The sequence below is a fragment of the Euleptes europaea genome, chromosome 1 (assembly GCF_029931775.1).
Source record: "Euleptes europaea isolate rEulEur1 chromosome 1, rEulEur1.hap1, whole genome shotgun sequence".
NCBI classification, from domain to species: Eukaryota; Metazoa; Chordata; class Lepidosauria; order Squamata; family Sphaerodactylidae; genus Euleptes; species Euleptes europaea.
In genome coordinates this window covers 161,756,418-161,780,628 of record NC_079312.1, presented here as the reverse complement: position 1 = coordinate 161,780,628, position 24,211 = coordinate 161,756,418, and the positions used below count along the sequence as shown (strand labels likewise).

Below are 24,211 nucleotides of genomic sequence, written 5' to 3'. Positions count from 1 at the left end.
TTTAGCTCATTTCCCTTTCCTCTGCACTGCAACCTTGCTGGCCGCTTGAAATCTCAAGAACGTGCCCTTTTTAACTAAAGCATCCCATGGCATTCTCCTTTGCATCATTCAAACTGCATTAGTGTTACATGAACAACAGTAAAGTACATTGAATTGCACCATCCAGGCATTTCTGTAGGGAGGTAGAGCTCTATTCAACTTTACTGCCAAGAATCTGCAAAGAAACAGTGGGAGGAGGGGGCACATCCAGCTTTGATCCTTCTGTCTGGAAATGCCACATGCAGAAGAATATGAGTGAAGAATCTCCCTCTTCACCATGGAATTGAGTATAAGAAAAACTGCAACACTACAACCATGCATCCTGTCCACCTAACTTCTTTGTTCGTTAGCAGAAGCTGGAATCCTTTCTATTTTATGCTCTCAGAAATTGGCCAGTTCAAATACTCCTTTTTAAAATTTCTTCTAGCAAACTGCACAAGGCAGGGCAAGTTACATGGCACAAATCCAGAATTTATTAACTAATTAAAATACCAATGCATATAATTCTGGGAAGAGGAACTGAATGGAAATGCCTGAAAATTACATTCAAGAAGTGAAGGGTAAGAGAAGCAAAATGATGCCAGATGACATATGACCGGAAAATTGGCACGGGTGTTAACAAGACATGACCAGAATCTTAGGCTTGCTGCTGAAAGACTTTGCAGAACCCCTCATGCCCCATTTCCCTCTGTAATGCTGAGTTCCTGAAGGGTATGATGTCATGACCTCCCCTGCTCCTTTATTCATGGCTGCTGAGTGGCAATGGGGCGGAGAGGAAGGAGACACACAGGATGGGACTCAAAATGGACAATGCAATGAGGTCCTGTATTCCAGGAAATTGATGGGATGGGGAACAAGAAGAGGAACTGGATGCAAGCCTCCCCTTTTTGATAACAAACCCACATGTGACGTCACCTCTGCTTTCATTCCTAAACCACGGCTATAATTCCATTCTATGGAGTTTGCTGCCACCTTGTGGATACCAAACATCAGTTTCCCTCTTACTAGGGAAGGCTCTTACCTTGATTTTGAAAGGGTTTAAAATTGCATTTGAACTCTTCACGTTGCTATGTTTTTTATACCCCAGTTATACCTTTGGGCCTAGGCTCATAACTCTCAAGGGAGGCTTGCTAGCTAGCCAGTGTTACCTATTGTAAAGAACAGGCAAGTCTTCTCGTAGTTCTTTGTTGATCTCCTCAAATACTGCTTGGGCTTTGTAGAACTCTTCTTCAGCCTGCAGGACCCCAAGAGAAATTATGTAAGCATTAACAATGCATAGGGTTGCCAACCTCCAGGTACTAGCTGGAGATCTCCTGCTATTACAACTGACCTCCCGCCGATAAGAGATCAGTTCACCTGGAGAAAATGGCCGCTTTGGCAATTGGACTCTATGGCATTGAAGCCCCTCTCCAAACCCCGCCCTCCTCAGGCTCCGCCCCCAAAACCTCCCGCTGATGACGAAGAGGGACCTGGCAACCGTAACAATGTGGCTGAGCTAAAAGTTTCTGAATGCAGAGCTTGATAGGGTTGCCAACCTCGAGGTAGTGGCTGGAGATCTCCCACTGTTACAACTGATCTCCAGTTGATAGAGATCAGTTCACCTAGAGAAAATGGCTGCTTTGGCAATTAGACTCTATGGCATCAAAGTCCCTCCCCTCCCCAAACCCCGCTCACCTCCACCCCCAAAACCTCCCGCCGGTGGTGAAGAGGGACCTGGCAACCCTAGAGCTTGGTTACCCGCTGCATACACCACAGCCATTTGTAAGTCTGGCTTTTGAGTTCTGAAGGCTCCCTTGGACTCAAGCAGAGGAAGTTGGAGAGGTGCAGGATGCATTTCTCCACCTGAAAGCTCTCATCAGACTGCTTCCATGTTTGCAAAGATGCAAACAGAGTTTTTCCTCGTACAACCAGGCATCTTTGTGCAGGCTTCCCAATTATGCGGAAGTACCTATGTGAGTACTTAACAACTCTGTTTGCATCTTCCATGCAGAGACTGGGAGCCCATTTAGATGTTACATATTACATGAGTGCACCGTGGGGACTGTCAGCTAAACTGTTGCTGCCAGTTTCCGCTGGCATCTTGTGAGTAAAAGCATACCAGGGCCCAATTCAGATTGGGATCGCTGTGAGGGAGAAGAAGGAATTTCTGCCTTCTCCCCCTGTGCTGTTTTCTGCAGCTGAAACAGCCCAGAGGCCATGGGGGGGGGGAGGAGCAATTTTCTCTGTAGGGTTGCCAACTCCAGGTGGTGGCTGCAGAGCTCCCACTATTACAACTGATCTCCAGGCCACAGAGATCAGTTCACCTGGAGAAAAAATGGCCACTTTGGGGGGTGGACTCTATGGCATTATACCCCTCTGAAGTCCCTCCCCTCCCCAAACACCACTCTGCTCAGGCTCCACCCCAAAAAATCTCCATATATTTCCCAACCCAGAGCTGGCAACCCTATTTCTCTGTGGGGAGCCAGCGCATGCACGGAATGCTTACTTGTGCTGACTGTCAACAGAAAAGTAACACTCCTCCCACCCCAAGGCCCCTGCCCCCTGGGCTGTTTTTGCTGCCAAGAACAGAATGGGGGGAGAGGCAGGAATTCCTCCTTCTCCCATGTAGTGGTCCCAATCTGAATCAGGCCCTGCTACGCATTTACTCATGGAGAACTCATGCAGTTTGCAATGTCTAGATAGGCTCTGAGGCAAGGGCCTGCTGTTCCTGCCTCCCCCAACTATGCCTTGTTCATTATCTGAGCAAGGTTTGTGCTTCTCTCTTCTCTCCTTTAGTAGCCGGTTGACTTTGCTTCTTCCCTTCTCAACTGGGAGGGGGGGAATGAGGCCAAGGAGTGATAGTACAAGCATAAGCAACGAAGGGAGACAGGTAATCTCTAACTTTCTCAATGTGTGTGTATGGGGGTGTAGTGCCCAGATATAAGGGCTGGTATAAAACACTATGTACTCATATGCACACACATAGAAACTTTAAGGAAGTTGGCATCCAAAGGCCTTTGAGCCAATAAATCATACTCTGTCTTTGAAGCAGGTACCCACAGTATTCTTTAATTGTTGATGTAAAATAGAATGTATTTTATTTTAAAGTTGGGAATTGAAATGCCTAAAGGTTTTACAAATGGCATCATGAATCCAGCATTTTATAAGACGGTAATATTTGGCTATTTTTGTGAGTTTATTCAGACTTCTATGTATGTCTTTTTAAAGGTTTAAGTTATCCTGGTTGCTGCTCTGCATTTATTTTGAATTATGTTAAAAGCCTGCTCCACAGCAGCCCTCTATAAACGCTGATAGAGAAAATGTTCTGACTCAAAATCACACAGAGCAAGGCTGAGTGCGTTTTTGCATTTTAAAAGGAGGTGAGGCCTCAACAATGGCCATGTTGAGGTGGCACTGACCCTGTCCACATGATCCATTCAACATGGCATGTGCCCCCCCCAAAGAAAAAAAAGGGGGGGAGACTTGTTAATCTCGCCCTCTCACTTCTTTTGCATCTTTTTCCTTTTTCTTGGTGGAGCATGCCGCCACGCATCCCCTTAGGAGCCCTACCGGTGGCGCCACTGCTGCGCCCCGGCCGGCCGTTGCAGCCTGCCTGCAGTCTCAGGAATGGGCTGTTAGGTAATCAGGCATCAAACAGTCTCCCCCCACTCCCAATTCTGAAAAAGCCCCGCTTTCAAGCCGCCCCCACCCCAACATTTTAGGATCAAAATGAAGGATCCAGAAGTCAGACCATGGAAATTTCCCCATCAAAAATGTTGATAACTCCAAGAATTTTACAGAAGCTACTAGATTGCATATTATGGTCCCTGTTCTGTGCTCTATGTGACATTTGCTGCTAGACATATTTGCTGATCATGTGGGGAACATGCTAGCAGCTAGGATCCAAGAACAATCAGACGTGTGATGGGAAGGAAATTCCTGGCTGTAAGAAAACTGCTCCGTGGTCTTTATACCTTAGTAATCTTAGCTTCATCTTTCTTTTTGGCATTCTGCAAGGCTTCCAAGTGATGCCTGTTGCTATCATAATCCACCAGTTTCCGTCCTCTCTTAGCAATTCGCTCCTGCACAGAAAGAGAATGTACAGAAGGAGAACTTTAGTAAACATGATGCACCCTCCTTTGAGAGATCTTTCAAGGGCCCAGTTGGGGGGGTGGGAAATGCATATTTCAAAGAGTATTTGCTCAAATTAGATTTTTAGACCTCACAGAGAGATAACAACCTCACAAGAATAGTCACAAAATCTGAAATGAGAGGGAGAGGAAATGGGAGTCCTGCCTGAATGGCACCTCTGAAATTCACAGAAGCACAATACCTTTTATTAGTAGGGTTGCCAACCTCCAGATGGTGGCTGCAGAGCTCCCACTATTACAACTGATATCCAGGTGACAGAGATCAGTTCCTCTGGAGAAAAATGGCTGCTTTGGCAATTGGATTCTATAGCATTGAAGTCCCTCCCCTCTCCAAACCCCGCCCTCCCCAGATCCACCTCCAAAATCTCCAGGTATTTCCCAACCTTGAGCTGGCAACCCTATTTATTAGGACCAATGCAAGCTTTACAGCTTCAAGGGATGTTTGTGCCAACTAATGCTTGAAGGAGATCTGATTTATGCCTGGATTTTATATTTTCAAAGGGAACTAGCCTCCCCCCCCCCCAATTTGCCTCAGTAGCCTTTAGTGCAACTTGAAATCTGTTTGGGAGGCAGGGACCATCTAATCTTATAATTTAACAGCATATTTTGCTATTTCTCTACCATGCTCCAAACCTTGGTTTAGTGCGTAGAAAGGGGCAGTTGAAGTGTTTCAAAGCAAGGAGCTACTGTACATAACAACCCCTGGTAATTGTTGCAGATCAAACTGATATTAAAGGGTTGGACCTAGTATCACCGGTAGGCCTGTGGATTATTCTTTGTGTACAGACCCTAGAATAGTTTAGAGACCCTCTCAATTAATGATGCTGATGAGGGCTGCAGAGTTAGAACAGAACCATGAAGACTTGGTTCAAATTCTCACTCAGCAAGGAAGCTCACAGAATGGTCCTGAGCAAGTCACTCTACTTCTCAGGGTTGTTGTGAGGATAACAGGAGATAATCCCCTTAACTCCTTTTAAGCATCAGATGTAGTGTAAATAATGATAGCAAGAATTATTGTTTGTCTCAACTTGCCATAATTATATTTTACTATATTAAATTTATTGTACACTTTTTGTTGTTGAAAGTGGTTAATTAGAAACTGATACTAGTATATGCTGGCATGTGTCTATATGGCAGGGCTTTATTTTTGGTTTTTTGCTTATTTTGTGTTTTGATATGACTTTGATATGCTTTGATTAATTTGTCTAGATAAGAGGTATATAGATTCACCACCATCATCATCATCTTTATTATGGTCATTGACCAGCATTACAAACAATAAAAATTCATCCAGTTTCACAAAACTTAGTTCATAGGAAATAATTTAAAATGTGACCTTTTAAAAGCAGTTTAGGACCATTCAAAATCTGCCACAACTGTAATTTTCCGGATCCTACATATCAAAACGCAAAATCTGGCAACTTGACACGATGTCTGAGAGAAGTATATAGACTGATTTACTTATCTTCCTATTTGTGTCATACCATCACCATCATGCCTACTAGCACATGGTATTAACTCCAAAATCTTGTTTAGATCCAAATAAAGGAAAAGGAAAGAAAGACAGCACACACATGCATGAACCACACACAGAAGAAAGGCTAGGGTAAAGTAAAGAATTTACAAGTGAGCTTTAAAAGAGATTGTATGAAGATCAGAAGGAGAATTCCAACAGAAAATGTCCAGATTTCCCACCCACCCCAGAAACCATGAGTGCTGGAACCATTTTTTAAAGAAATATCAAGTTGAATTTCTTAGGGTGCCATTTCTATGCTAGACAATGGATTCGGCATAACCAGCCATGAAATATATACCTTAAATTCATTGAACTGAGTCAAGTAGTTCTCCATGGTTCTGACGGCCTGGTCTGCCAGCTTCTCCTCATAATCTTCCCATAGAAGGTCATTGCTCTGAAGGTAAAAATACACATAGACTTAAAAAAAAACACATGTTGGGCTGTTAAATATATTCTCCAGCTTCTAACCTTGTGAGATCACCCCTTAACTCAACTAAACCTTAAGGATTTACAGGCTCATTCTCAACGTTCATCATCTCTAGAGGCTGGAGATAAGCAAGAGGGGATGGATTTTTTGTTTATATTTCCCCAGTAGCTTTTTGAAATGCATTTCTTGTTGACTGTTACTGGCGTCATAGTAATGGAGTAGTTGGGTTTGTTGACTATACATTCTATTCTGATATAAATATGTTTTGTGAAACAATATTACATATCACTCAAAACTAATGAATCAGGTGAATGTAGTCTACTGCTTTCCTTTTTTGCCTTTTTTCAGAAGAAATAATAAGGGTTTGAACACATCTATGAGTTTCCTCACTCATGGACTACGGAATCAACTGAAGACTTGTGCATTTGCAGCCAAATTGAGAAGAACTAAAGCAAGTAGCCACAAAGGCTTTAGGTACATTACGAACTTACTTTGGGTTCTATCACTTTAAGCAACATGGTCCCCCACAGAATCCTGGGGGTTGTAGTTTGAAGAAGCTAAAATATCTCCTTAAGAGATACTAAGCCCTGCTTTCAAACAAGTACAATTGTCAGGGAAGAGAGAATGATTGCTAGATCAATTTAAGTCTCTAAGGTGCATATGTCCAGAATATTTGCAAGAGTAATAAGTGTCTGAGATAACTAAAAGAAGTCAAGCTCTTATAGGCTTGCCATTTGCCTGCCTGCAATGAGTACCCCCTCCCACTTCCTTGACAGGCCCTGACATGATCATGGTATCTTGTGAACATGTGCAGAATTAATTCCATATAGAGCTTAAACACATCATACACATACAGAGGTTTGTGTAATGTATAATGAAAGTCTGTGTCATGCTGACAGGCTAGCTCTGTGTCAGGCTGACAGACTACTCTCAAGGTTAGCTCGATCAAAGCTAACTACTAAAGTTACTCTGGCTTTGTCCTTGAAGGGGCAGCGTAAAGTCACCTTTCTGACTCAGCTGCCAGATGTTAGAATCTCAATGGCCTTTTCAAGGTCTTAAGATATCTTAATGTACTAAGAGTGCATTAATAGCTGAAATTGTGCTTAATATAGCCTAAAGGCATTATAGTTCTCTCAAGATAAGAGTAATATGCTTCCTTGCTCTACTGTAATCTTGCTAGAGGCAATCCTGCTAACTAATGTAAACAAAACACTTTGCAAAGTGACAGTGTCAGCTATAATTGTGTTCTGTTAGTTATATAGTTAAACGTTGTGCTACAGATTTCTAAGTAGTCTCATTTAATGCGTATAGTCCTAACAAAGAGGATGGTATAGAAATTAAATATGTAACTTGATCATGTAACTCAGAAATGAGTATTTATACTTTAGGCACAGAGGACTGAAAGAAAGGGAAGGATGTCCATATTTGGACAATAAGATATCAGAGGACAGGAGCAGATGCCACTAAGCTCCTGGTATCTGATAAGAGAGAATAAAGGTACCCTTTTGAAGGATAAGGAAGAGGGGATAAAGGAACACTCTTAATGGGTCTAGAAATTGTATAAATACCAGCCACAGTACAGCTGGCACTTTAGAGTTCTATGGCTGGCAGACTGCAGCTGTCTGGTGTAGCACCTCCATCTCAAAAGGCTTGAGATGTAAAACATTGAAACTCTGATCCTTGCGTGGACAGAAGTTCTCAGAGATATCTTGAAGTATCAAGATCTGGATATTTCAACATATCTTACAGTCTTCTTGTGAGACTGCTCTATTCCTAGAAAAGGATAGAGACCCTTAGAATTCCTATTCTTTGAATAGGAATCTAAGTGCAGTGATCTTTCCATGTATTGGAACACTGAGAGTCATCAGATTTATGGATTCTTACAAACTAAGCCTATTTGGCTTACCAATGCTAAGAAGCATCCTGAATACAGGGCTAATAGCTAGACCTCTGAGATTGTGTCAGAACGTCCTCTACTTAACAGAGGGACTTTTGAACCTCCTCAGAGCAAGAGACCAGAAATGTTCCTGAAGGGAAAGGAGACTTTCTGTACTCTGTGAGATATGCACAATGCACATACACAGATTGGCACAGTCAAAGAGACTGTAAATAGCTTTAAGCTAACACATAGTATTTATATATTCAGCATTGCTGTCTAAAACTAGAAAGAGCATGCATAGCATGTACATAAAAATGTCTGATCTTAATGATGATCAGTTAAGAATATTAATAGAAGTCTTTAAAGGATTCAAGACTTAGCAAATACAGATACTCTGGGATAACTTCATATGTTCTCATAGAGCTTAGACTCTTAAAGGACTCCAGATGACACAGCAAGGTATAGTGTGTCTTCTGTACAGAAATGTTATGATGTTTTGAATGATTTAAGTTAGGATACTTCTAACCAAATCTTTCTCCAAAGAATTAACCATATTTTGACAGGATTTCTGTAACCTTATATTCTGAATGAAGGTGCATTGCACTAAGGATACTTTATGAGTATATTCTGACTAAGATACTCCTTTATGGAGGCATAGAGAATGTGAATGATTACTTGCTACATAAACATGTTTAAGACTAATGATGTCTATCCTTATATGATATTTTAAGGCTTTGCAACCAAAAAGCATATATTGTATAATGTAAATAAATGTGTTTTTTATATACTTCTACTCTTGTCCATTATTATAAATTTATTGGCGTGTTCAAGAGATGTCCTAGAAGCAATAACAAGTTTCTAGGAACCGTTGATTCCGGTCTAGTGGTGTCTCGCTGAATAAGATAACTCCATTTCTCAGTAAATGGTACATTCTAAGAGTGTAGGCACTTAACGGCCCGAACCGCGACAATCTGCCCTTGAGAAACTGAGGAGCGGGAGAAAAAAAAATGCCCAGAAAATGACCTGCATAGTGATGCTCTAGCAAATTCACCATGTCTCTATGGCCTTTACCACAGAGATTAGGGGAAATACCTAGAATATCACCTGGAAGTGACATCACCACCCTCAAACTCTCCTGGCATTTGCTGAGGTAGTGCTGACAACCCCAAACTCTTACAGTTTGGTATAGTATAATGACAAAGCATATAAGCTGGGAAGCCCCCAGGGGTTCAGATTTCATGATTTTACTGGATTCTTTTAGGCAAGTGTCTTTCACTCCCCCCTTTTTTTGCAATAAGGGAGCAAACATGTTCCTCACAGCACTGTCTATGTAGTGCTATACAACCGATAAATATGAGAGAACTATTAGGTCAACCGTATAACAGAGACATGGAACACTCACCTGTGCTATGGCTTTCAGGTCCTCAAACCCATCCCACTCAGCACTGTAAATTTCTTGCAGGGTCTCGGCCACTTTCTTGGAACTTTCATGCATCACTGAGAGAAAAGCAACACAGCCAAACTGATACCACCTGTCAGAAATCGGTCCTGAGCAAGACACCTGCCCACTGAGTTCATGATTGAAGTTACCTGAAATCTTTAGTCTCTGACAGTGAAATCCTAGGCATTCACATTGACCAGGAGAAAAGCAGGATATACATTATTTTTAAAAAATAAGAGAGGTAAATGCATTCCAGGTTTGGTCCAATGAAATCAATGAGCTTACAACTAGAGTAATGCTGGGCAGGATTGTACTAGAAGTTACAAAAGCTTAGTTTATGTGTTATATGAGTTGCTGGTTAGCATTACATCTCTAGGCTTTTACAGGATCAGTTGCTAGTGATAGTGGAGCAGCAGGATTAGGGTTCCCAACCTCCAGATGGAGCCTGGAGATCTCCCGCTATTACAACTGATCTCCAGACAATAGATATCAGTTCCCCTGGAGAAAATGGTTGCATTCCATGACATTATACACTGATGAGGTCCCTCTCATCCTCAAACTCCACCCTCCCCTGGCTTCCCCCCCCCCCAACCTCCAGGAATTTCCCAACCCAGAGTTGGCAAACCTAAACAGGATACATTTGAGCCTCTATCAGTGAGAGCTTCTCACAACTGTGGTAGAAAAGTGGACTGCTTTGATGAGTGGATGCTATGGTATTATAATCCACTGAGGTCCTTCCCCTCCCCAAACCACACCCACCTCAGGATCCACCCCAAATCTCTGGGAATTTCCCAACCTGGAGCTGACAACCCTATGTGACACACAATTGCACAATGTAGGAACTGCCTTATTAGGCAAAAGCAATTCGGCTCATGCTGAAAAAGTAGACTCGATACCTTTCACAGCATTGAGGAAAACCTTAAGGTCCTTGTAGAGTTTCTGGCCTTCTGCCTGGAAAAACAGGAGGAGGAAAGGCAGAAAATACTTGTATGAAGTGTTGTTAGCCAGATGCAGCTTTCTGCATGTCAATTGGACATTCTAAACAAACAGGCGAAGAGAAATAGCAAAAAACAGGGTCTGGGCCTTGGGTTCTCTCAAACACAGCACCTACAGTGGAAAGCCATATTGTACCCTCACTACAACGCTGCTCAGGACTCTATTTCATTCAACATCTTCATGAACATTTAGAAACTCTCCAAAAGCATGAGTAATCCCCCCCGCGCCATCTCCAGAAACCAGTACCTCATATAACATCAGAAGGATGTATTCAAACCTGTCTTTTTTATCTCTTCCCCCAATATTTCAAGAAACCCTTTTTATACTGCTGCTTATTTCTACATCCCCCGCCCGCAGCACCCCCAGCATTTCCCAACTGCCAGAGTGCTTCTCACTATTTCATTAGATACAACCTGTTGCTGTTGGAAATTGTACGTGCTTTGCTCGAACTGTTCATCTTTTGTTTCCACGGTTTTCCCCAATTTCTGCAAAACCTGTGGAGAAAGAAAGATGATAATACTGAATTAAAATAATTCTCCCTTTAAACACATAGTGAATAAAATATATCCTTAGTCCCAACCTGAGGCTATAAAAGATTAGCGGAGCAAGCATAAAATGATAAAAATGGCCCATCTAGCCCAGTATTCTTTTTCCTACAGTGGTCAGTACCAGAATCCACAGGACAATTAGAGACTACATTTTAGTAACATTCAAGAACTGGATTTCAACAGATGGCTAGTGTAATAGGAGTGACGGTTTATGTTGCAAGTCCTCCTGATGTATTCATTAAGGTTGCAATTTTTTCTTGGCAAGGATCCTATTTATTTATTTAAAAGATTTACATCCCATGTTCCCAAAACTCTGCCTGTGGCTATGGCTATGCCTTTCACAGGTAGAAGCTTACCATGGAATTGTGCTAGAGGTAGGAAGGACTTCAGGAAGATGATACTAGTTGTCGTGCATTTATAGCTGTCAACATTGGAACAGGAAACACAGCATCAAAAAGCTTATCTGGTACTGCCAGATGAGGTGGCCAACAATTTCTGTCTGGTGATGTCCTTATTAATAGACTGCTCTGCAGGAATTAGTGAATGAAGCATTTCACAGCATAAAGAAATGGGTTACCTGCTAAGGACTTCAGCTCAGAGAGGTCTACTAAGACCTTCAGCTCAGAGAGGTCTACTAAGAAGGTCAGAGGGGTCTACTAAGAAGGTCTACTAAGAATCTACTAGAGTCTATTCAATTAGGCTTACTCCCAGGAAAGTGTCCTTAGGATGGCAGTGTCAGAGGCCTAACTTCACGTTTACAAATTCCGTGGGCTATGCCCAGGTCACCACAAGGCCTTTCAAATCAGACATGAGTTGTGACATCCCAGAAGGGACTACAGTTCCCAGGGCCCCCATTTAGATCAGGACCACAGCAAGTAGGGAGAAAGTTCCGAGTCCTTTTGCTCATGCTGTGTAGTAGGGTTACAAGCAGGAGACTTCCTCCTGGGGGTAGCCCAGCTGGTGATGTCCTGATGCCACTGGCGTTGCAGTGATGTCACTTCCGGTGCAACCTGGAAGTGATGCCATCATGTAGGGGATGATGATCTAGCATTCACCCAAAACTATGTTGAGCAAACATTTGTGTGTGGATTAGTGTGTGGACCACTCTGAGAGCTTAAAGTGTTTTCCTGGGATACTTACAGTCAATCTTGTGACTGTCTTAGGTTCATGAGCTTGGTTGACACGCTTCACAAATCTGGGCCTCAGGGCTCAGTAGAACTGAAACTGTCTGGGACGTGAGGTTTGGTAACACTGAAACAGTGCAATCGCAACACACAATGATCCCACAAAAATTTTAAACTGGCTTTTGCAGGCTTGAGTATGTTGGTGAAATAACTTTATAGTATTTCAAATTATTTTGAAGTTGCTGTAATAAGGAAGGAACTTGCACTTTTCATTCAGGGCACTTCAGGAACATCCCTTTTGTGGTTTCCTTCTCTTCCCCACCCCATTTGGTACTCTCAACACTCACACAGAAATAAAACAAAAACCCACCTTCATAAAGCAAAACACATTTGCTTCAGTTTTTTAAGGACCAACACAATTGATATCAGGGAAGTTAACCATAGTGTTACTTTTCCAAATTCATCCTATCGCTATGGCTCTCTATGAGCATTGCTGAAGCAAAAGACTGGCCTCATAAAAATATATGAATTGCCTTGCAGGATGTGACCAAGGGGTCATAATATTTCCAGCAGTGACCAGTGATGTGTCTCTGTGTGCTCTGCTGCTGACTCTCTCCCATATCTAGTGTTAGGAAATATAGCGCATCTGTAGGGCTGCCAACCTCCAAGTACTAGCTGGAGATCTCCTGCTATTACAACTGATCTCCAGCAGATAGAGATCAGTATACTTGGAGAAAATGGGCCACTTTGGCCATTGGACTCTACAGCATTGAAGTCCCTCCCCTCCCCAAACCCCGCCCTCCTCAGGCTCCGCCCCAAAAATCTCCAGGTATTTCCCAACCCGGAGCTGGCAACCCTACACATCTGAGCATGGAGGGTCCATTTTGCTCTATGGCCAATAGTGGGTAGATGAAAAAGTTTACTAAGCAAGTTCCTTATGCTGGAGGACATAATGAAGCTCATGCGCTACTTGCTGAAAGTTTATGTTGGTGCTAGTGCATTTTTTATCATGGGTTTACTATGGAAATTGTACCTTAAACACACACACGCACAAAATAGATAGACTGCCTAACGCTTTTTTGTCTGAAAGGTAGATAATAAATCTTGGGGCTTCATATTGATAAATGTCAATGCTTCTCAATGAGAGCCAGCGTGGTGTAGTGGTTAAGAGTGGTGGTTTGGAGCGGTGGAGTCTGATCTGGAGAACCAGGTTCGATTCCCCACTCCTCCACATGAGTGGCGGAGGCTAATCTGGTGAACTTGATTTGTTTCCCCACTCCTACACAAGAAGCCAGCTGGGTGACCTTGGGCAAGTCACGCTCTCTCAGCCTCACCCACCTCACAGGGTGTCTGTTGTGGGGAGGGAAGGGAAGGCGAATGTAAGCCGGTTTGATTCTGCCTTAAGTGGTAGAGAAAGTCGGCATATAAAAACCTACTGTTCTTCTTCTTCTAATTACCACATAGATGTACTGTGGAAAAGGGAAGATTCACATGATTTTTAACATATGTTTACATGGATTTTTTAAGCATGTTTTTCTTTCCCCTACTACCACAAGGTGGACTCTTTCTACCATCATGGAAAATATGTGTCAAGATCGAAGCTCAGTTCTTAGCATCCTCATCTACCTATAATTCTGAGTCTCTGCAGAAGACAGGATAGCCCTGTCAAGTGGATGTAGGTTTCTAGTGCAGTAATGCCATAAAGGGGAGGGAAGGCAGCATGGTACAGCCTGATCTCATCTGATGTTGGAAGCTAAGCAGGGTCAAGTACTTGGAAGGGAGACCACCAAGGAAGACTCTGCGGAAGAAGGCAATGCACACCACCTCTGCCTCTCGCTTGCCTTGAAAGCCCCTTGCTAGGGGTGTCGTAAGTCAGTTGCAACTTGGCAGCACATACGTATGTAATGCCCTAATGACACAGCACTCTCTCTTATCCTCGGATCTTATGCCGTAAAATGGCTTATTGTATTTCAGGTATTTTGCAAAAGGAAGGCTAGCTGGAGTAACAAACAGAGAACAGGCAGGAAGAGCTGTAGCTGTCTGGTCTCCTGCCACTCTGAGGAATTTAAAACAACAGCATGGATTTCTGCATTGAAAGCTAGTAAACCTAATCTACAACTATAGAGGCAAGTTTGCCTTTTTTAACACTGTAAAAGAAATGTTGCCCTGACCTGGATGGCCCAGGCTAGCCTGAGATTGCTGTGGTTGGCCCTGGTTAAATACTTGGATGGGAGACCACCGAGAAAGTCCAGGGCTGCTAGGCAGAAGGCAGGCAATGGCAGACCACCTCTGAACGTCTTTTGCCTTGAAAACCCGACAGGGTTGCAATAAGTGAGCTGTGACCTGACAGCACTTTCCACCACTGCCAAAAGAAATGTCATTTGTTTTGTGGCTGTGAATAAAACAGGTAGTTTTTTTGCCGCTTCCCACATCCTAACTCTGTAGGCGTAGAACAATGCAAGATGCACATGGGCTGAAAACAAAACCAAACCACAGCACAAGTCACTAGCAGCAAGCACAAAAGTTTGCCAAAAGGTCTCTCAGTTTAATTATGTTTTGTAAAAATCCCACGCTTACAACCTCAGCCATTGTTCAAATCAGCAACCTTTGTTGCACTAACAGACCATCCTTAGGGCAAATCCACACAACAACCCTGTAGGGGCAGGGCTGTGGCTCAGTGGTAGAGCATCTGCTTGGCATGTAGAAGGTCCCTGGTTCAATCCCTGGCATCTCCAGTTAGAGGGACCAAGCAAGTAGTTGATGTGAAAGACCTCTGCTTGAAACCCTAGAGAGCCCCTGCTGGTCTCTGATTCAGTATAAGGCAGCTTCATGTACTCATGTGTTAGTCTTAAGGCAATTTAATTTAATTGTCAAGGCTTTCCTCAAAGAAATGTAGTGAGTATAGTTTGGTGAGCATGTGGAATACAGTATTTTTTTATTAGAGGCATCTAGTTTTTCCTCTCAAAACTACATTTCCCAGGGGCCTCTGGAGATAGGAAAAGACTATTAATCAAGGTTGCCTTCTCAGCCTGGCGACATGCCAGGTCAGTCTTAGCCAATAGGTAGGGTTGCCAGGTCCTTCTTCACCACTGAAGAGAGATTTTTGGGGCGGAGCTTGAAGAGAATGGGGTTTAGGGAGGGGAGGGACTTCAATGCCATAGAGTCCAATTGCCAAAGCGGCCATTTTCCCCAGTTGGCTGGAGATCAGTTGTAATAGCAGGAGATCTCCAGCTAATATCTAGAGGTTGGCAACCTACCAATAGGCAACCAGGGCAACTGCCCCAGGTGCTATTAAGCGGGGCAGCTATCAATGGCCCTGCCCCCCTGTCTGGGACTTGGGCAGTTGTGAAGTTTGTGGTTTTAAATGCTATTTGACTAAAGGTTGCATGATGTGCAGTTTGACCAGAGAGGTCACTAGCCCATCCTTCTCCTGTTAGACCAGTGGTTCTCAACCTTTTTTGAGTCGCGACCCCCTTTTACAATTGCCAAGTAACCTGCGACCCTCGTCACATTTGCATAAATTTGCATAAATGACATTTTCAATAGGATAAAGAAAACACATTTGTTTTTTTGGGAGTCCAGGGTATCCATATATATAATTACTTATATATAATTAATTATTATTAATTATTATAATTAATTATATATAATTAAATTTTAAAGTTTAAAACAAACAAGCAAACGGTACTACCACCTGTTGCGCAGTGGCTGTGACTGTGTGGCGCGGCAACCTTTCCTGGCACGGAGAAAAGAGTGCCTCTGAGCATGCACTGCGTTCCTTGTCCTCCCCTCTCTCCCCAAAAACTCTTCCAAGCAGGCTGGGGCTCTCGCGAGGAAACCCCCTCTCTTGTGACTGGGACACTGCTTGTGCACAGAACTGCAGTTATCCCTCAAAGCGGAGCTCCGTTTAATCACCTCACGAGAGCGAAGGGCCAGGAAAGAGCCAAGGGCCGCTTATCCCGCTTGGACTTTTCGTGCCTTTTTCTCCCCTTTGCCAGTCACCACTCCTTCTGCACCTCACCGAACCTGCGCGCTCGAGGGGAAAATCCCGAACTGTGCATGCACCTCGACTCTCTCCCCCTTGGCCTTGCCAGAGCGGAACTGATGACTCAGGGCAGAAAAGCGAAGCCACACTACAGACATGCGCACTTGGATTCCAGGCTGAAGCTCCCGCCCCACCCGAGCGCGGCTAAAAGTAAAAACAACGTGGCTGTAGCAGCCTCAAGGGGGACCGCCCTCTTCTCCTCCGAGACCTGAACTGGCCGAGCCAGGGGAGCTTCCTCGGCCTCCCACACATCCTGCCGCATCATCCGCCCGGCGCAGGTGCAACCGCGCCCAGGGCTGGCCCGTCCGCCTCTCAGCTGGGCAGCAGGGCTACAGCTGGTGTGCGGTGGCACGCCGCCGTGTCTCTGCAGCCCGGCTCCTTCTGGCTGTCAGTCGGCCAGTTCCTCACCTCTCTGCTTGGGGTCTTCCCTGCCCTCGCGGACGGATCAGGGTTACAGGGTGTCTGGGTTAGTCCTGGACAGCCCAGGATGGGGGCTGTCCCAGGACAGTGGCGGCGACCCCCCAGAAAACACTTCGCGACCCCCTTGGGGGTCCCGACCCTCAGGTTGAGAACCACTGTGTTAGACTGAACCTAAGTGCCCTTCTAAATACAATTATGAGGCATCAGGGAAAAGGGATTAATTTTTATTTAATTCTTTACCAGGGATAGGAGAAATAAGGATGTTCAATAAAACGGCTTAAAACTTTTTACTGTTAACACACATCTTTTGCTGGGCTCATAATGGCCTTTTATGCAGGGACATTTCCCCACGGTCACCCTGCCACCTGCTTTGGGGTTTCCTTTTGATTATGCATGCCTTTTTTGCCCATCAGAGGTTGATTCGCTCTCCTGTGTGTTTTGCCCGTGTTTTCCAGATGCTGATTTAGCCAGAATCTGGAAAATGTGGGCAAAATGTGCGGGGAGAGCAAGGCGACCTGTGACAGATGGAAAAGGTATGCAAAATCAAAAGGAAGCCCCAAAGCAGTTGGTGGGGGTGACCACGAGGAAATGTCCCTGCATAAAAGGCCAATGTTTCAGTTACCAACTTCTGGGTGCACAGGACAGTTGTCAGCCAGACTTGTATTCATGAGGTGAATCTTGGCCTTCCTTCAGCTTCAGGATTCTCACAGTGCAAATGCTCAGCTGGCAGAAGCAGAGGGCTAAGTGACTTCTGCAGACGGCTAAGTAACTTCTGCATCTGATGCAGTGGCTAAGGGGAGAACGCTCATGCTTCTTCAATGATTATTGATCTCCATATTAATGCAACATGAATAACCATTAAGGAGTTCACAGGCTGGGTCTGGGGTCTGTACCCTGTGTCACAGTCACACTTAGGGTTGCCAGCTCCAGGTTGGGAAATACCTGGAGATTTTGGGGGTGGATCCTGAAGAGGGCAGGCTTTGGAGAAGGGAGGGACTTCAATGCCATAGTCCAATTGCCAAAGCAGCCATTTTCTCCAGGGGAACGGATCTCTGTCGCCTGGAGATCAGCTGTAATAATGGGAGCTCTCCAGCCACCACCTGGAGGTTGGCAACACTAGTCACACTCAAGTTGCAGGTACTCAACATGTCAAAGTGGAGTGGACTTGTTCACTCCTGATCACTGCTTTTGGTGCATTGCACTCTGGGTTATCTGGAGAGGAGTTGATGCATTTAAGAGTCTTGCATCAGTTGGAATTAATTATTACTGAGTCACTTTCTGGCCTTTATGATCTAAATTACATTGCACTTGTGTTGGAGCCTCTGACAGCCATCAGCGGAGTTGCTGTCAACATTCCAGCTTGCAGATATTTCCGTCCTGCTGCTCGGGGAACAATAAATGTCAGAATGTTTCTAGAGGGGAAGCAAGAAGGAGGCTGAAGAAACATCATACATAAGGCCAGAAGGGACTGTGTGCTATCAAGAGAAGGGAAACTGAAATTGTAGGACGTCTGGCTAAGGAACGAGTAGGTTGGAGGAAGTGGTACCAAGTAGACGCCCAAGAGAATATAGTACCGTGGCAAAAAAATACGATGAATAGGAAATTCACAGTGTTATCATTTAAAGAAATGAACCCGGAAGAGAGAAATGGGAGAATTGGAGACTGTGGGCCAGGAGTAGGGTAGCCAGGTACCTCTTCACCACTGACCAGAGGTTTTTGGTGCGGGGTTTGGGGAGGGGTGGGACTTCAATGCCATATAGTTTTCTCCAAGTGAACTGGTCTCTATCGGCTAGAGATCAGTTGTAATAGCAGGAGATCTCCAGCTAGTACATGGAGGTTGGCAACCCTAGCCAGGAGTCAAGGCATAGGGGTGTTATCTATAGTGTACACCCCAACCAGTCTGCTATTCTTTTTACGAGTGGCATAGAATGGGAATTCTAACAACTCTGCTGTCATTGTGGCATTGTGACTTTGAGGGATCCTTAGACTATTTCGTTTTGCTGGCTTTTGACAGACACAGTCTACATTTTTCCTGTTCTTTCGTGGTTTGAATAAATTTCATTTCTGTGTCTTACTCTAAAGCAGGCTTGTCCAACACACGGCCCCTGAGCCGCATGTGGCCCAGGACGGCTATGATTGTGGCCCAACACAAAATCGTAAACTTACAAGCAAGCTTGTCCAACACATGGCCCCTGGGCCGCATGTGGCCCAGGAGGGCTATGATTGTGGCCCAACACAAAATCGTAAACTTACTTAAAACATTATGTTAGCATTAGTGTATTTTATGTGTGGCCCAAGACAATTCTTCTTCTTCCAGTGTGGCCCAGGGAAGCCAAAGATTGGACCCCCCTGCTCTAAAACTTTAGGGATAAAGCAGCCAAGGCATTTTGAATTCAGTTCAAAGAAGGACCAGATCACTCGACTGCTGTCCACTAGACCGGACACAAACCAGGGACAGATAAGAAGATCTGTGTGAGAAAACAGACCAAAGAAGGAGCTGTATTCCTCTGTAACAACTGGGCCACAAGATATCAAATAGGCTGTACTCGGACACACACCTCTGCTATTTTAAGGATCCAGTACTCAAGGAGGAAATTAGGTAACTGAAAGAAACAGGGCATTGACTCTACTTCCTGAGCGATTTGCCTTCTTTCTGGTCAGGTTCATGCTAAGTTCAGTCAGTCAAATTCGTTTGAGCTTGACAGAATTTACTCCCCTCCCATTCAGTTTAGCTCTAATTTCTTAGGCCTAGTTTATGCAGGAGGTAGAAAATGGGCTGCAGGTGGGGAGAGTCCCAGTTTTAAGGTCCCCGTTTTTCAGTAATGTTGCACTGAAAAATGAGTACAACACTTAGAAAGGTTCTAACCCAGCCCTTTACATGCATTTAGTTTTCTCCTTGCAGTGAATTGCAACTTTGGGGGAAAAAATGCAATACCTCAGCTGAAGTGGTATTGTCCACATTATCACAATCACTTCAGCCCTCAGTCGGCTTATTGCCATCTTATTCTGCTGCAAGTCTAGGCCAGGCCTTAAGGATTATACTAATGGCTTTCATAAGGGCTAGCTTTGCCAACCTCCAGGTAATAGCTGGAGATCTCCTGCTATTACAACTGATCTCCAGCCAATAGATATCAGATCACCTGAAGAAAATGGCTGCTTTGGCACTGAAGTCCCTCCCTTCCCCAAACCCCGCCCTCCTTAGGCTCCATCCCGAAAACCTCCCGCTAGTGGCGAAGAGGGACCTAGCAACCCACCTGATGAGAAATCAAATAATGTGTGAACTAGCTTTTCAATTTAGCCAAGGACGGCCAATTCCAGTATTGTCTGGCTCTGCCTTATTCTCCAGACTAGTAGACTAGGAGCCATAAGTGTATTTTGCCACACGAATTGCCCCCCTAAAAACATATACATGCAGGAATGATTAAGTTCCCTAATAAAACGGATGTCATTTTTCTTTAGAGTTATGGAATGAGTGTGCTGATGAAGCATACTGCACATACATATAAGTACTTGTGCATATTTTTCAGTGTTAACAAAATCCAGAGGGGTAACAGTTTGTTATAGCATGATTAAACAAAGTTAAGTGGCACCTTTAAGACAAATAAAAATTGTTCCAACATGAACATTTTTGTGTCAGAATTTACATTCTCAGAGTCAGAGTTCATCTATGTTGCTTTGTTTGAGTAGCTTTGGATGGACACTCTATACGCATATGAAGAAGTGAGTGTTGGCTCAAAAAAGCTCATGATGGAATAAATTTTGTTCATATTCAGAGTGCCACTGGACGTCTGTTTAGTTTTAATACAAAATCCAGAAAGGCATTATAAACGCTGCAGTGCAGAATATTTCTGCTTCTTATAACATCATTTTTACTTCCTTACAAATGAAACTGGGGGACAACTGAATTAACTGATATAGCTGAACTACCCTCCCCCTGAAAATATACTCACAGTCACCAGCATAGATTAGACTCAGGATTTAACATGTACACAAACACTGAATGAATGTGGGTGTAGACATCCACCTTTTAACCAATATTTTAATCATTTAGACTGAGAGAACAAAAAGCATTCTGAAATCTGTGATGGACTCAGTAACTAGAATACATCAATTGATTTGGGGCACGTACCCCCTTATTTGCAATGAAGACCAATATGTCCAGAGATGCCCTCCTTCCTTTTCTGACTTTGCCTCATCTCTTCCATTTCCTCAAGATAAGTTTGAGAAGAAAAAGGACAGGCTGTGAGGATGTTGTCCTTTCCAGGTCATAGTAAACAAGATAAATGTAAATGGCACCAGTACCTTCTCTTGGGCTCGGCTGAATTGCTTCTGGACCCGTTTAGCAAACAGCCCTGCGCTTCCCGTCTTTCCTTCTGCCATGGCTGTGTCTCGTTGTGCAATTTCTGTTTTCAGCAACAAGTTGTGGTTTAATTTTTTTTCACTTCTGTGGAAGGAAGTTTAAGAAAGAAGTGTCAGCTGTCACCGGGTGGCTTGGCTTTGGGCGTGTTTGCCTTCTCTGCTGAATGCTGGGTAAACTAAGCTTCCTTTACACATAATATCAGAACTAACGGGCTGGATCAGAAAAAGAGTTGGTTTTTTATATGCCGACTTTCTCTACCACTTAAGGGAGACTCAAACTGGCTCACAATCACCTTCCCTTCCCCTCCCCACAACAGACACCCTGTGAGGTGGGTGGGGCTGAGAGAATGTAACTTGCCCAAGGTCACCCAGCTGGCTTCGTGTGTAGGAGTGGGGAAACCAACCTGGTTCACCAGATTAGCCTCTGCCACTCACGTGGAGGAGTGGGGAATCAAACCCGGTTCTCCAGATCAGACTCCACCACTCCAAACCACTGCTCTTAACCACTACACTACATATTTTGGGAGAATGTTCTGTGCCCAGAAATGCCAGTTTGTGGTACCTATTTGTGACACGTCCAGGGGCAGATTTATCATTATATTACAGTGATGGCGAACCTTTTAGAGACCGAGTGCCCAAACTGCAACCCAAAACCCACTTATTTATCGCCAAGTGCCAATACAGCAATTTTACCTGAATACTGGACATTATTGCTAGGGTTGCCAGGTCTCCAGCCACCACCTGGAGGCTGGCAGCCCTAGTAGGGGAAGGGGGAGGGATGGAGAAAGGAAGGAACTGGGAGAGGAAAGAGAATGAAGGAACTAGGGAAGAAAGAAAGATAGGAAGGAACTGGGAGAGGAAAGAATGAAGGAACTGGGGAAGAAAGAAAGATAGGAAGGAACTGGAAAAGGAAAGAGAAGGAAGGAACTGGGGAAGAAAGGATGTAAGGAAGGAAGGAAGTGTCCTGGGTCGGGCCTCAAGCCCCACCCAGGACTTGCTCCAGGATGCACACCCGAAGTTCTCCCCCCCCCCCTTACCAGCAGCTCTGGGGAGGCGACGGCACGGGACAGCGGAGACGTTGGGCCCCGGCGCGGCTGCATTGGGCACCTGCTGTCGGGGGCAGGGGAGGAGGGGGCAGCGAGGGCGAGCGCGCCAACACTTGTGACCCCGCCAGCCTGCGGGCAACCTTAGGGGGCGGGGAGGGAGAAGGCAGAGGCCACGCAGCCACGCCCAAGCCGGAGGACTCGAGGGTGGCTCCGGCTACCCCACAAGCTTACCGCAGGAGTCAGGGACGAGCGCGAACGGGGGAGAGGGGGAGGATGGTGGGAGATGGCAGGCCTTTCTCCGGCGGACGCGTGGCTGTTGAGGGGCCGCCTGGCCCTCCACGAGCGCCCGGAGGAGGAGGAGGTGGGCGAAAACGGCCGGGGGAGAGGCGCCTGAGGAGGAGGACGATGGCGGCGGCAGCCTGGAGCTGGGCTGCTGGGAGCCGCCTGAGGGGGACGAGGAGGAGGAAGGCGGTGAGGAGGAGCTGCTGCTGGAGCCTAGAGAAGGAGGCCCTGCCTCGTTGCTGCTGGCCTCCCCGCCGCCTATCAGCTGTTGCGGGGCAAGAGGGGGGGAAGAGGAAGAAGCCAGCCGCGTGCGTGCGAGGCAGGAAGCTGACCCGCTGACACACGCACGGTGGGGGGGGGAGCTCAGCTGGGAGAGGGAGGGGCACAGACAACCCAGGAGGCCTTTTGGAGCTCACCCACGTGTGCCGGCAAAGAGGGCTACGCGTGCCGGAAGTGGCACCCGTGCCATAGGTTCGCCAACACGGTTATATTACATATCCTCTGGTTTACATAATTTTCCTTCAACAGACTTATTTGTTGAATTCCAACTAAAATGGCTTCCAGAGTGATCCATAAAAGCAGAAGAATACATTAAAATGAGTTGACATTGGTGGTGGAAAGTGTTGTCAAGTCACAGCTGACTTATGCTGACCCCATAGGGTTTTAGTGCAAGAGATGTGCAAAGGTGGCTTGCTGATGCCTGTCTCTGCATAGTGACCCTAGACTTCTTTGGTGGTCTCCCATCCACACAGTAACCAGGGCTGATTCTGCTTAGTTTACAGGATCTTTTTTTATATATATAACATAAAACAAATACAAAAATAAAAAATGAAAAATAAACAATACAAAAGGGTACTTACAAATTGTTAAAAATTCCTAATAACATAAAATTACAATATTGAAAATACCCTATAAACCCACCACCCACCTAAAACCGTGTCCCATCACTACATAAATGGACTTCCAGAGAAGTGTCATAACAGTTTTAAATATTCATTCTTGACAATATGTAAATACCATTAAAAAAAATTTCTATAACTCATTCACTAAATTAGTAAAATTCATTTTTGCCAGTTTGTCCCAATATGCGGCAGCCTTTGACTAAGTTATTTTAAATTCTTCCATATCCTTCCCATGTAGGGAATCTGCATATACCATATTTTCCGGTGTATAAGACGACTGGGCGTATAAGACGACCCCCAACTTTTCCAGTTAAAATACAGAGTTTGGGATATACTCCTCCGCAGCCGAGGCCCGCCCCTCGCGTGCTCCCCTGCTGCCCCCCTTCGCTCGCCTTTTGCACAAGGGCCGGGAGCCGAGCCGGGGGGAGGCAGCGCCTGTTCCTGGAAGAGCCCCACCTGGGGAGTTGGTCACGTTCTTGGCCGCGCTGCAAGAGTGGAGCCAGACGCACCAACGCACAGGCGGGGAGGCAGGCGGGGAGGGAGGCAGGCGGGGGGGCGAGGAGGAGGAGGAGCGCGCAGCCCGCCCGCCCACATTCGCTCAGCCCCGAACCACCCTCAGTCTGGGCTGGAGCGTGGCGCGGCTGCAGTCGCGACGCCGGAGAGGGTGGGCAGGAGCCAGGAGGCGGAGAAGGATGCGGGGAGAGCGGCTGCCCCAGCCCCGGCCAGCCAGCCGCCTGCCTGCCTTGCGCCGCCGCCGGAGCGTGGCCGAGCGCTTCCCTCCATGCGCCCCAGCGCGCCTAGCTCCGACTCCCAGCTGGGCAGCGAGCGCCCTCGCTGGGTTCGCCTCCCCTCCCTCCTCCGGCGGACATGGACAGAGCGGAGGCGGTTCCCCAGGCAGATTCTCGAGTCCGGCTCGGAATTCAGCACCCACCCTATAAGACGACCCCCGGCGTATAAGACGACCCCCGACTTTTGAGAAGATTTTCCTGGGTTAAAAAGTCGTCTTATACGCCGGAAAATACGGTAAATAGTTTCTCTCTCCAATCTTTAATTAAAT

The 24,211-nt window shown here is 45.4% G+C and overlaps 1 protein-coding gene across 1 annotated transcript in view; it reads right to left on the bottom strand.

The window, feature by feature from the left end:
- Positions 1-20,945, bottom strand: part of BIN2 (bridging integrator 2) — a 36,190-nt gene extending 15,245 nt beyond the window's left edge. Inside the window, exons 1-7 of the mRNA XM_056864902.1 lie at positions 20,868-20,945; positions 10,842-10,922; positions 10,329-10,383; positions 9,394-9,488; positions 5,984-6,079; positions 3,993-4,100; positions 1,188-1,273 (exon numbers count right to left, since the gene is read on the bottom strand). Of these exons, the coding sequence (XP_056720880.1) occupies positions 1,188-1,273; positions 3,993-4,100; positions 5,984-6,079; positions 9,394-9,488; positions 10,329-10,383; positions 10,842-10,922; positions 20,868-20,945 (599 nt within the window). The remainder of the gene's footprint in view (positions 1-1,187; positions 1,274-3,992; positions 4,101-5,983; positions 6,080-9,393; positions 9,489-10,328; positions 10,384-10,841; positions 10,923-20,867) is intronic.
- Between the last annotated feature and the right edge of the window lie 3,266 nt (positions 20,946-24,211).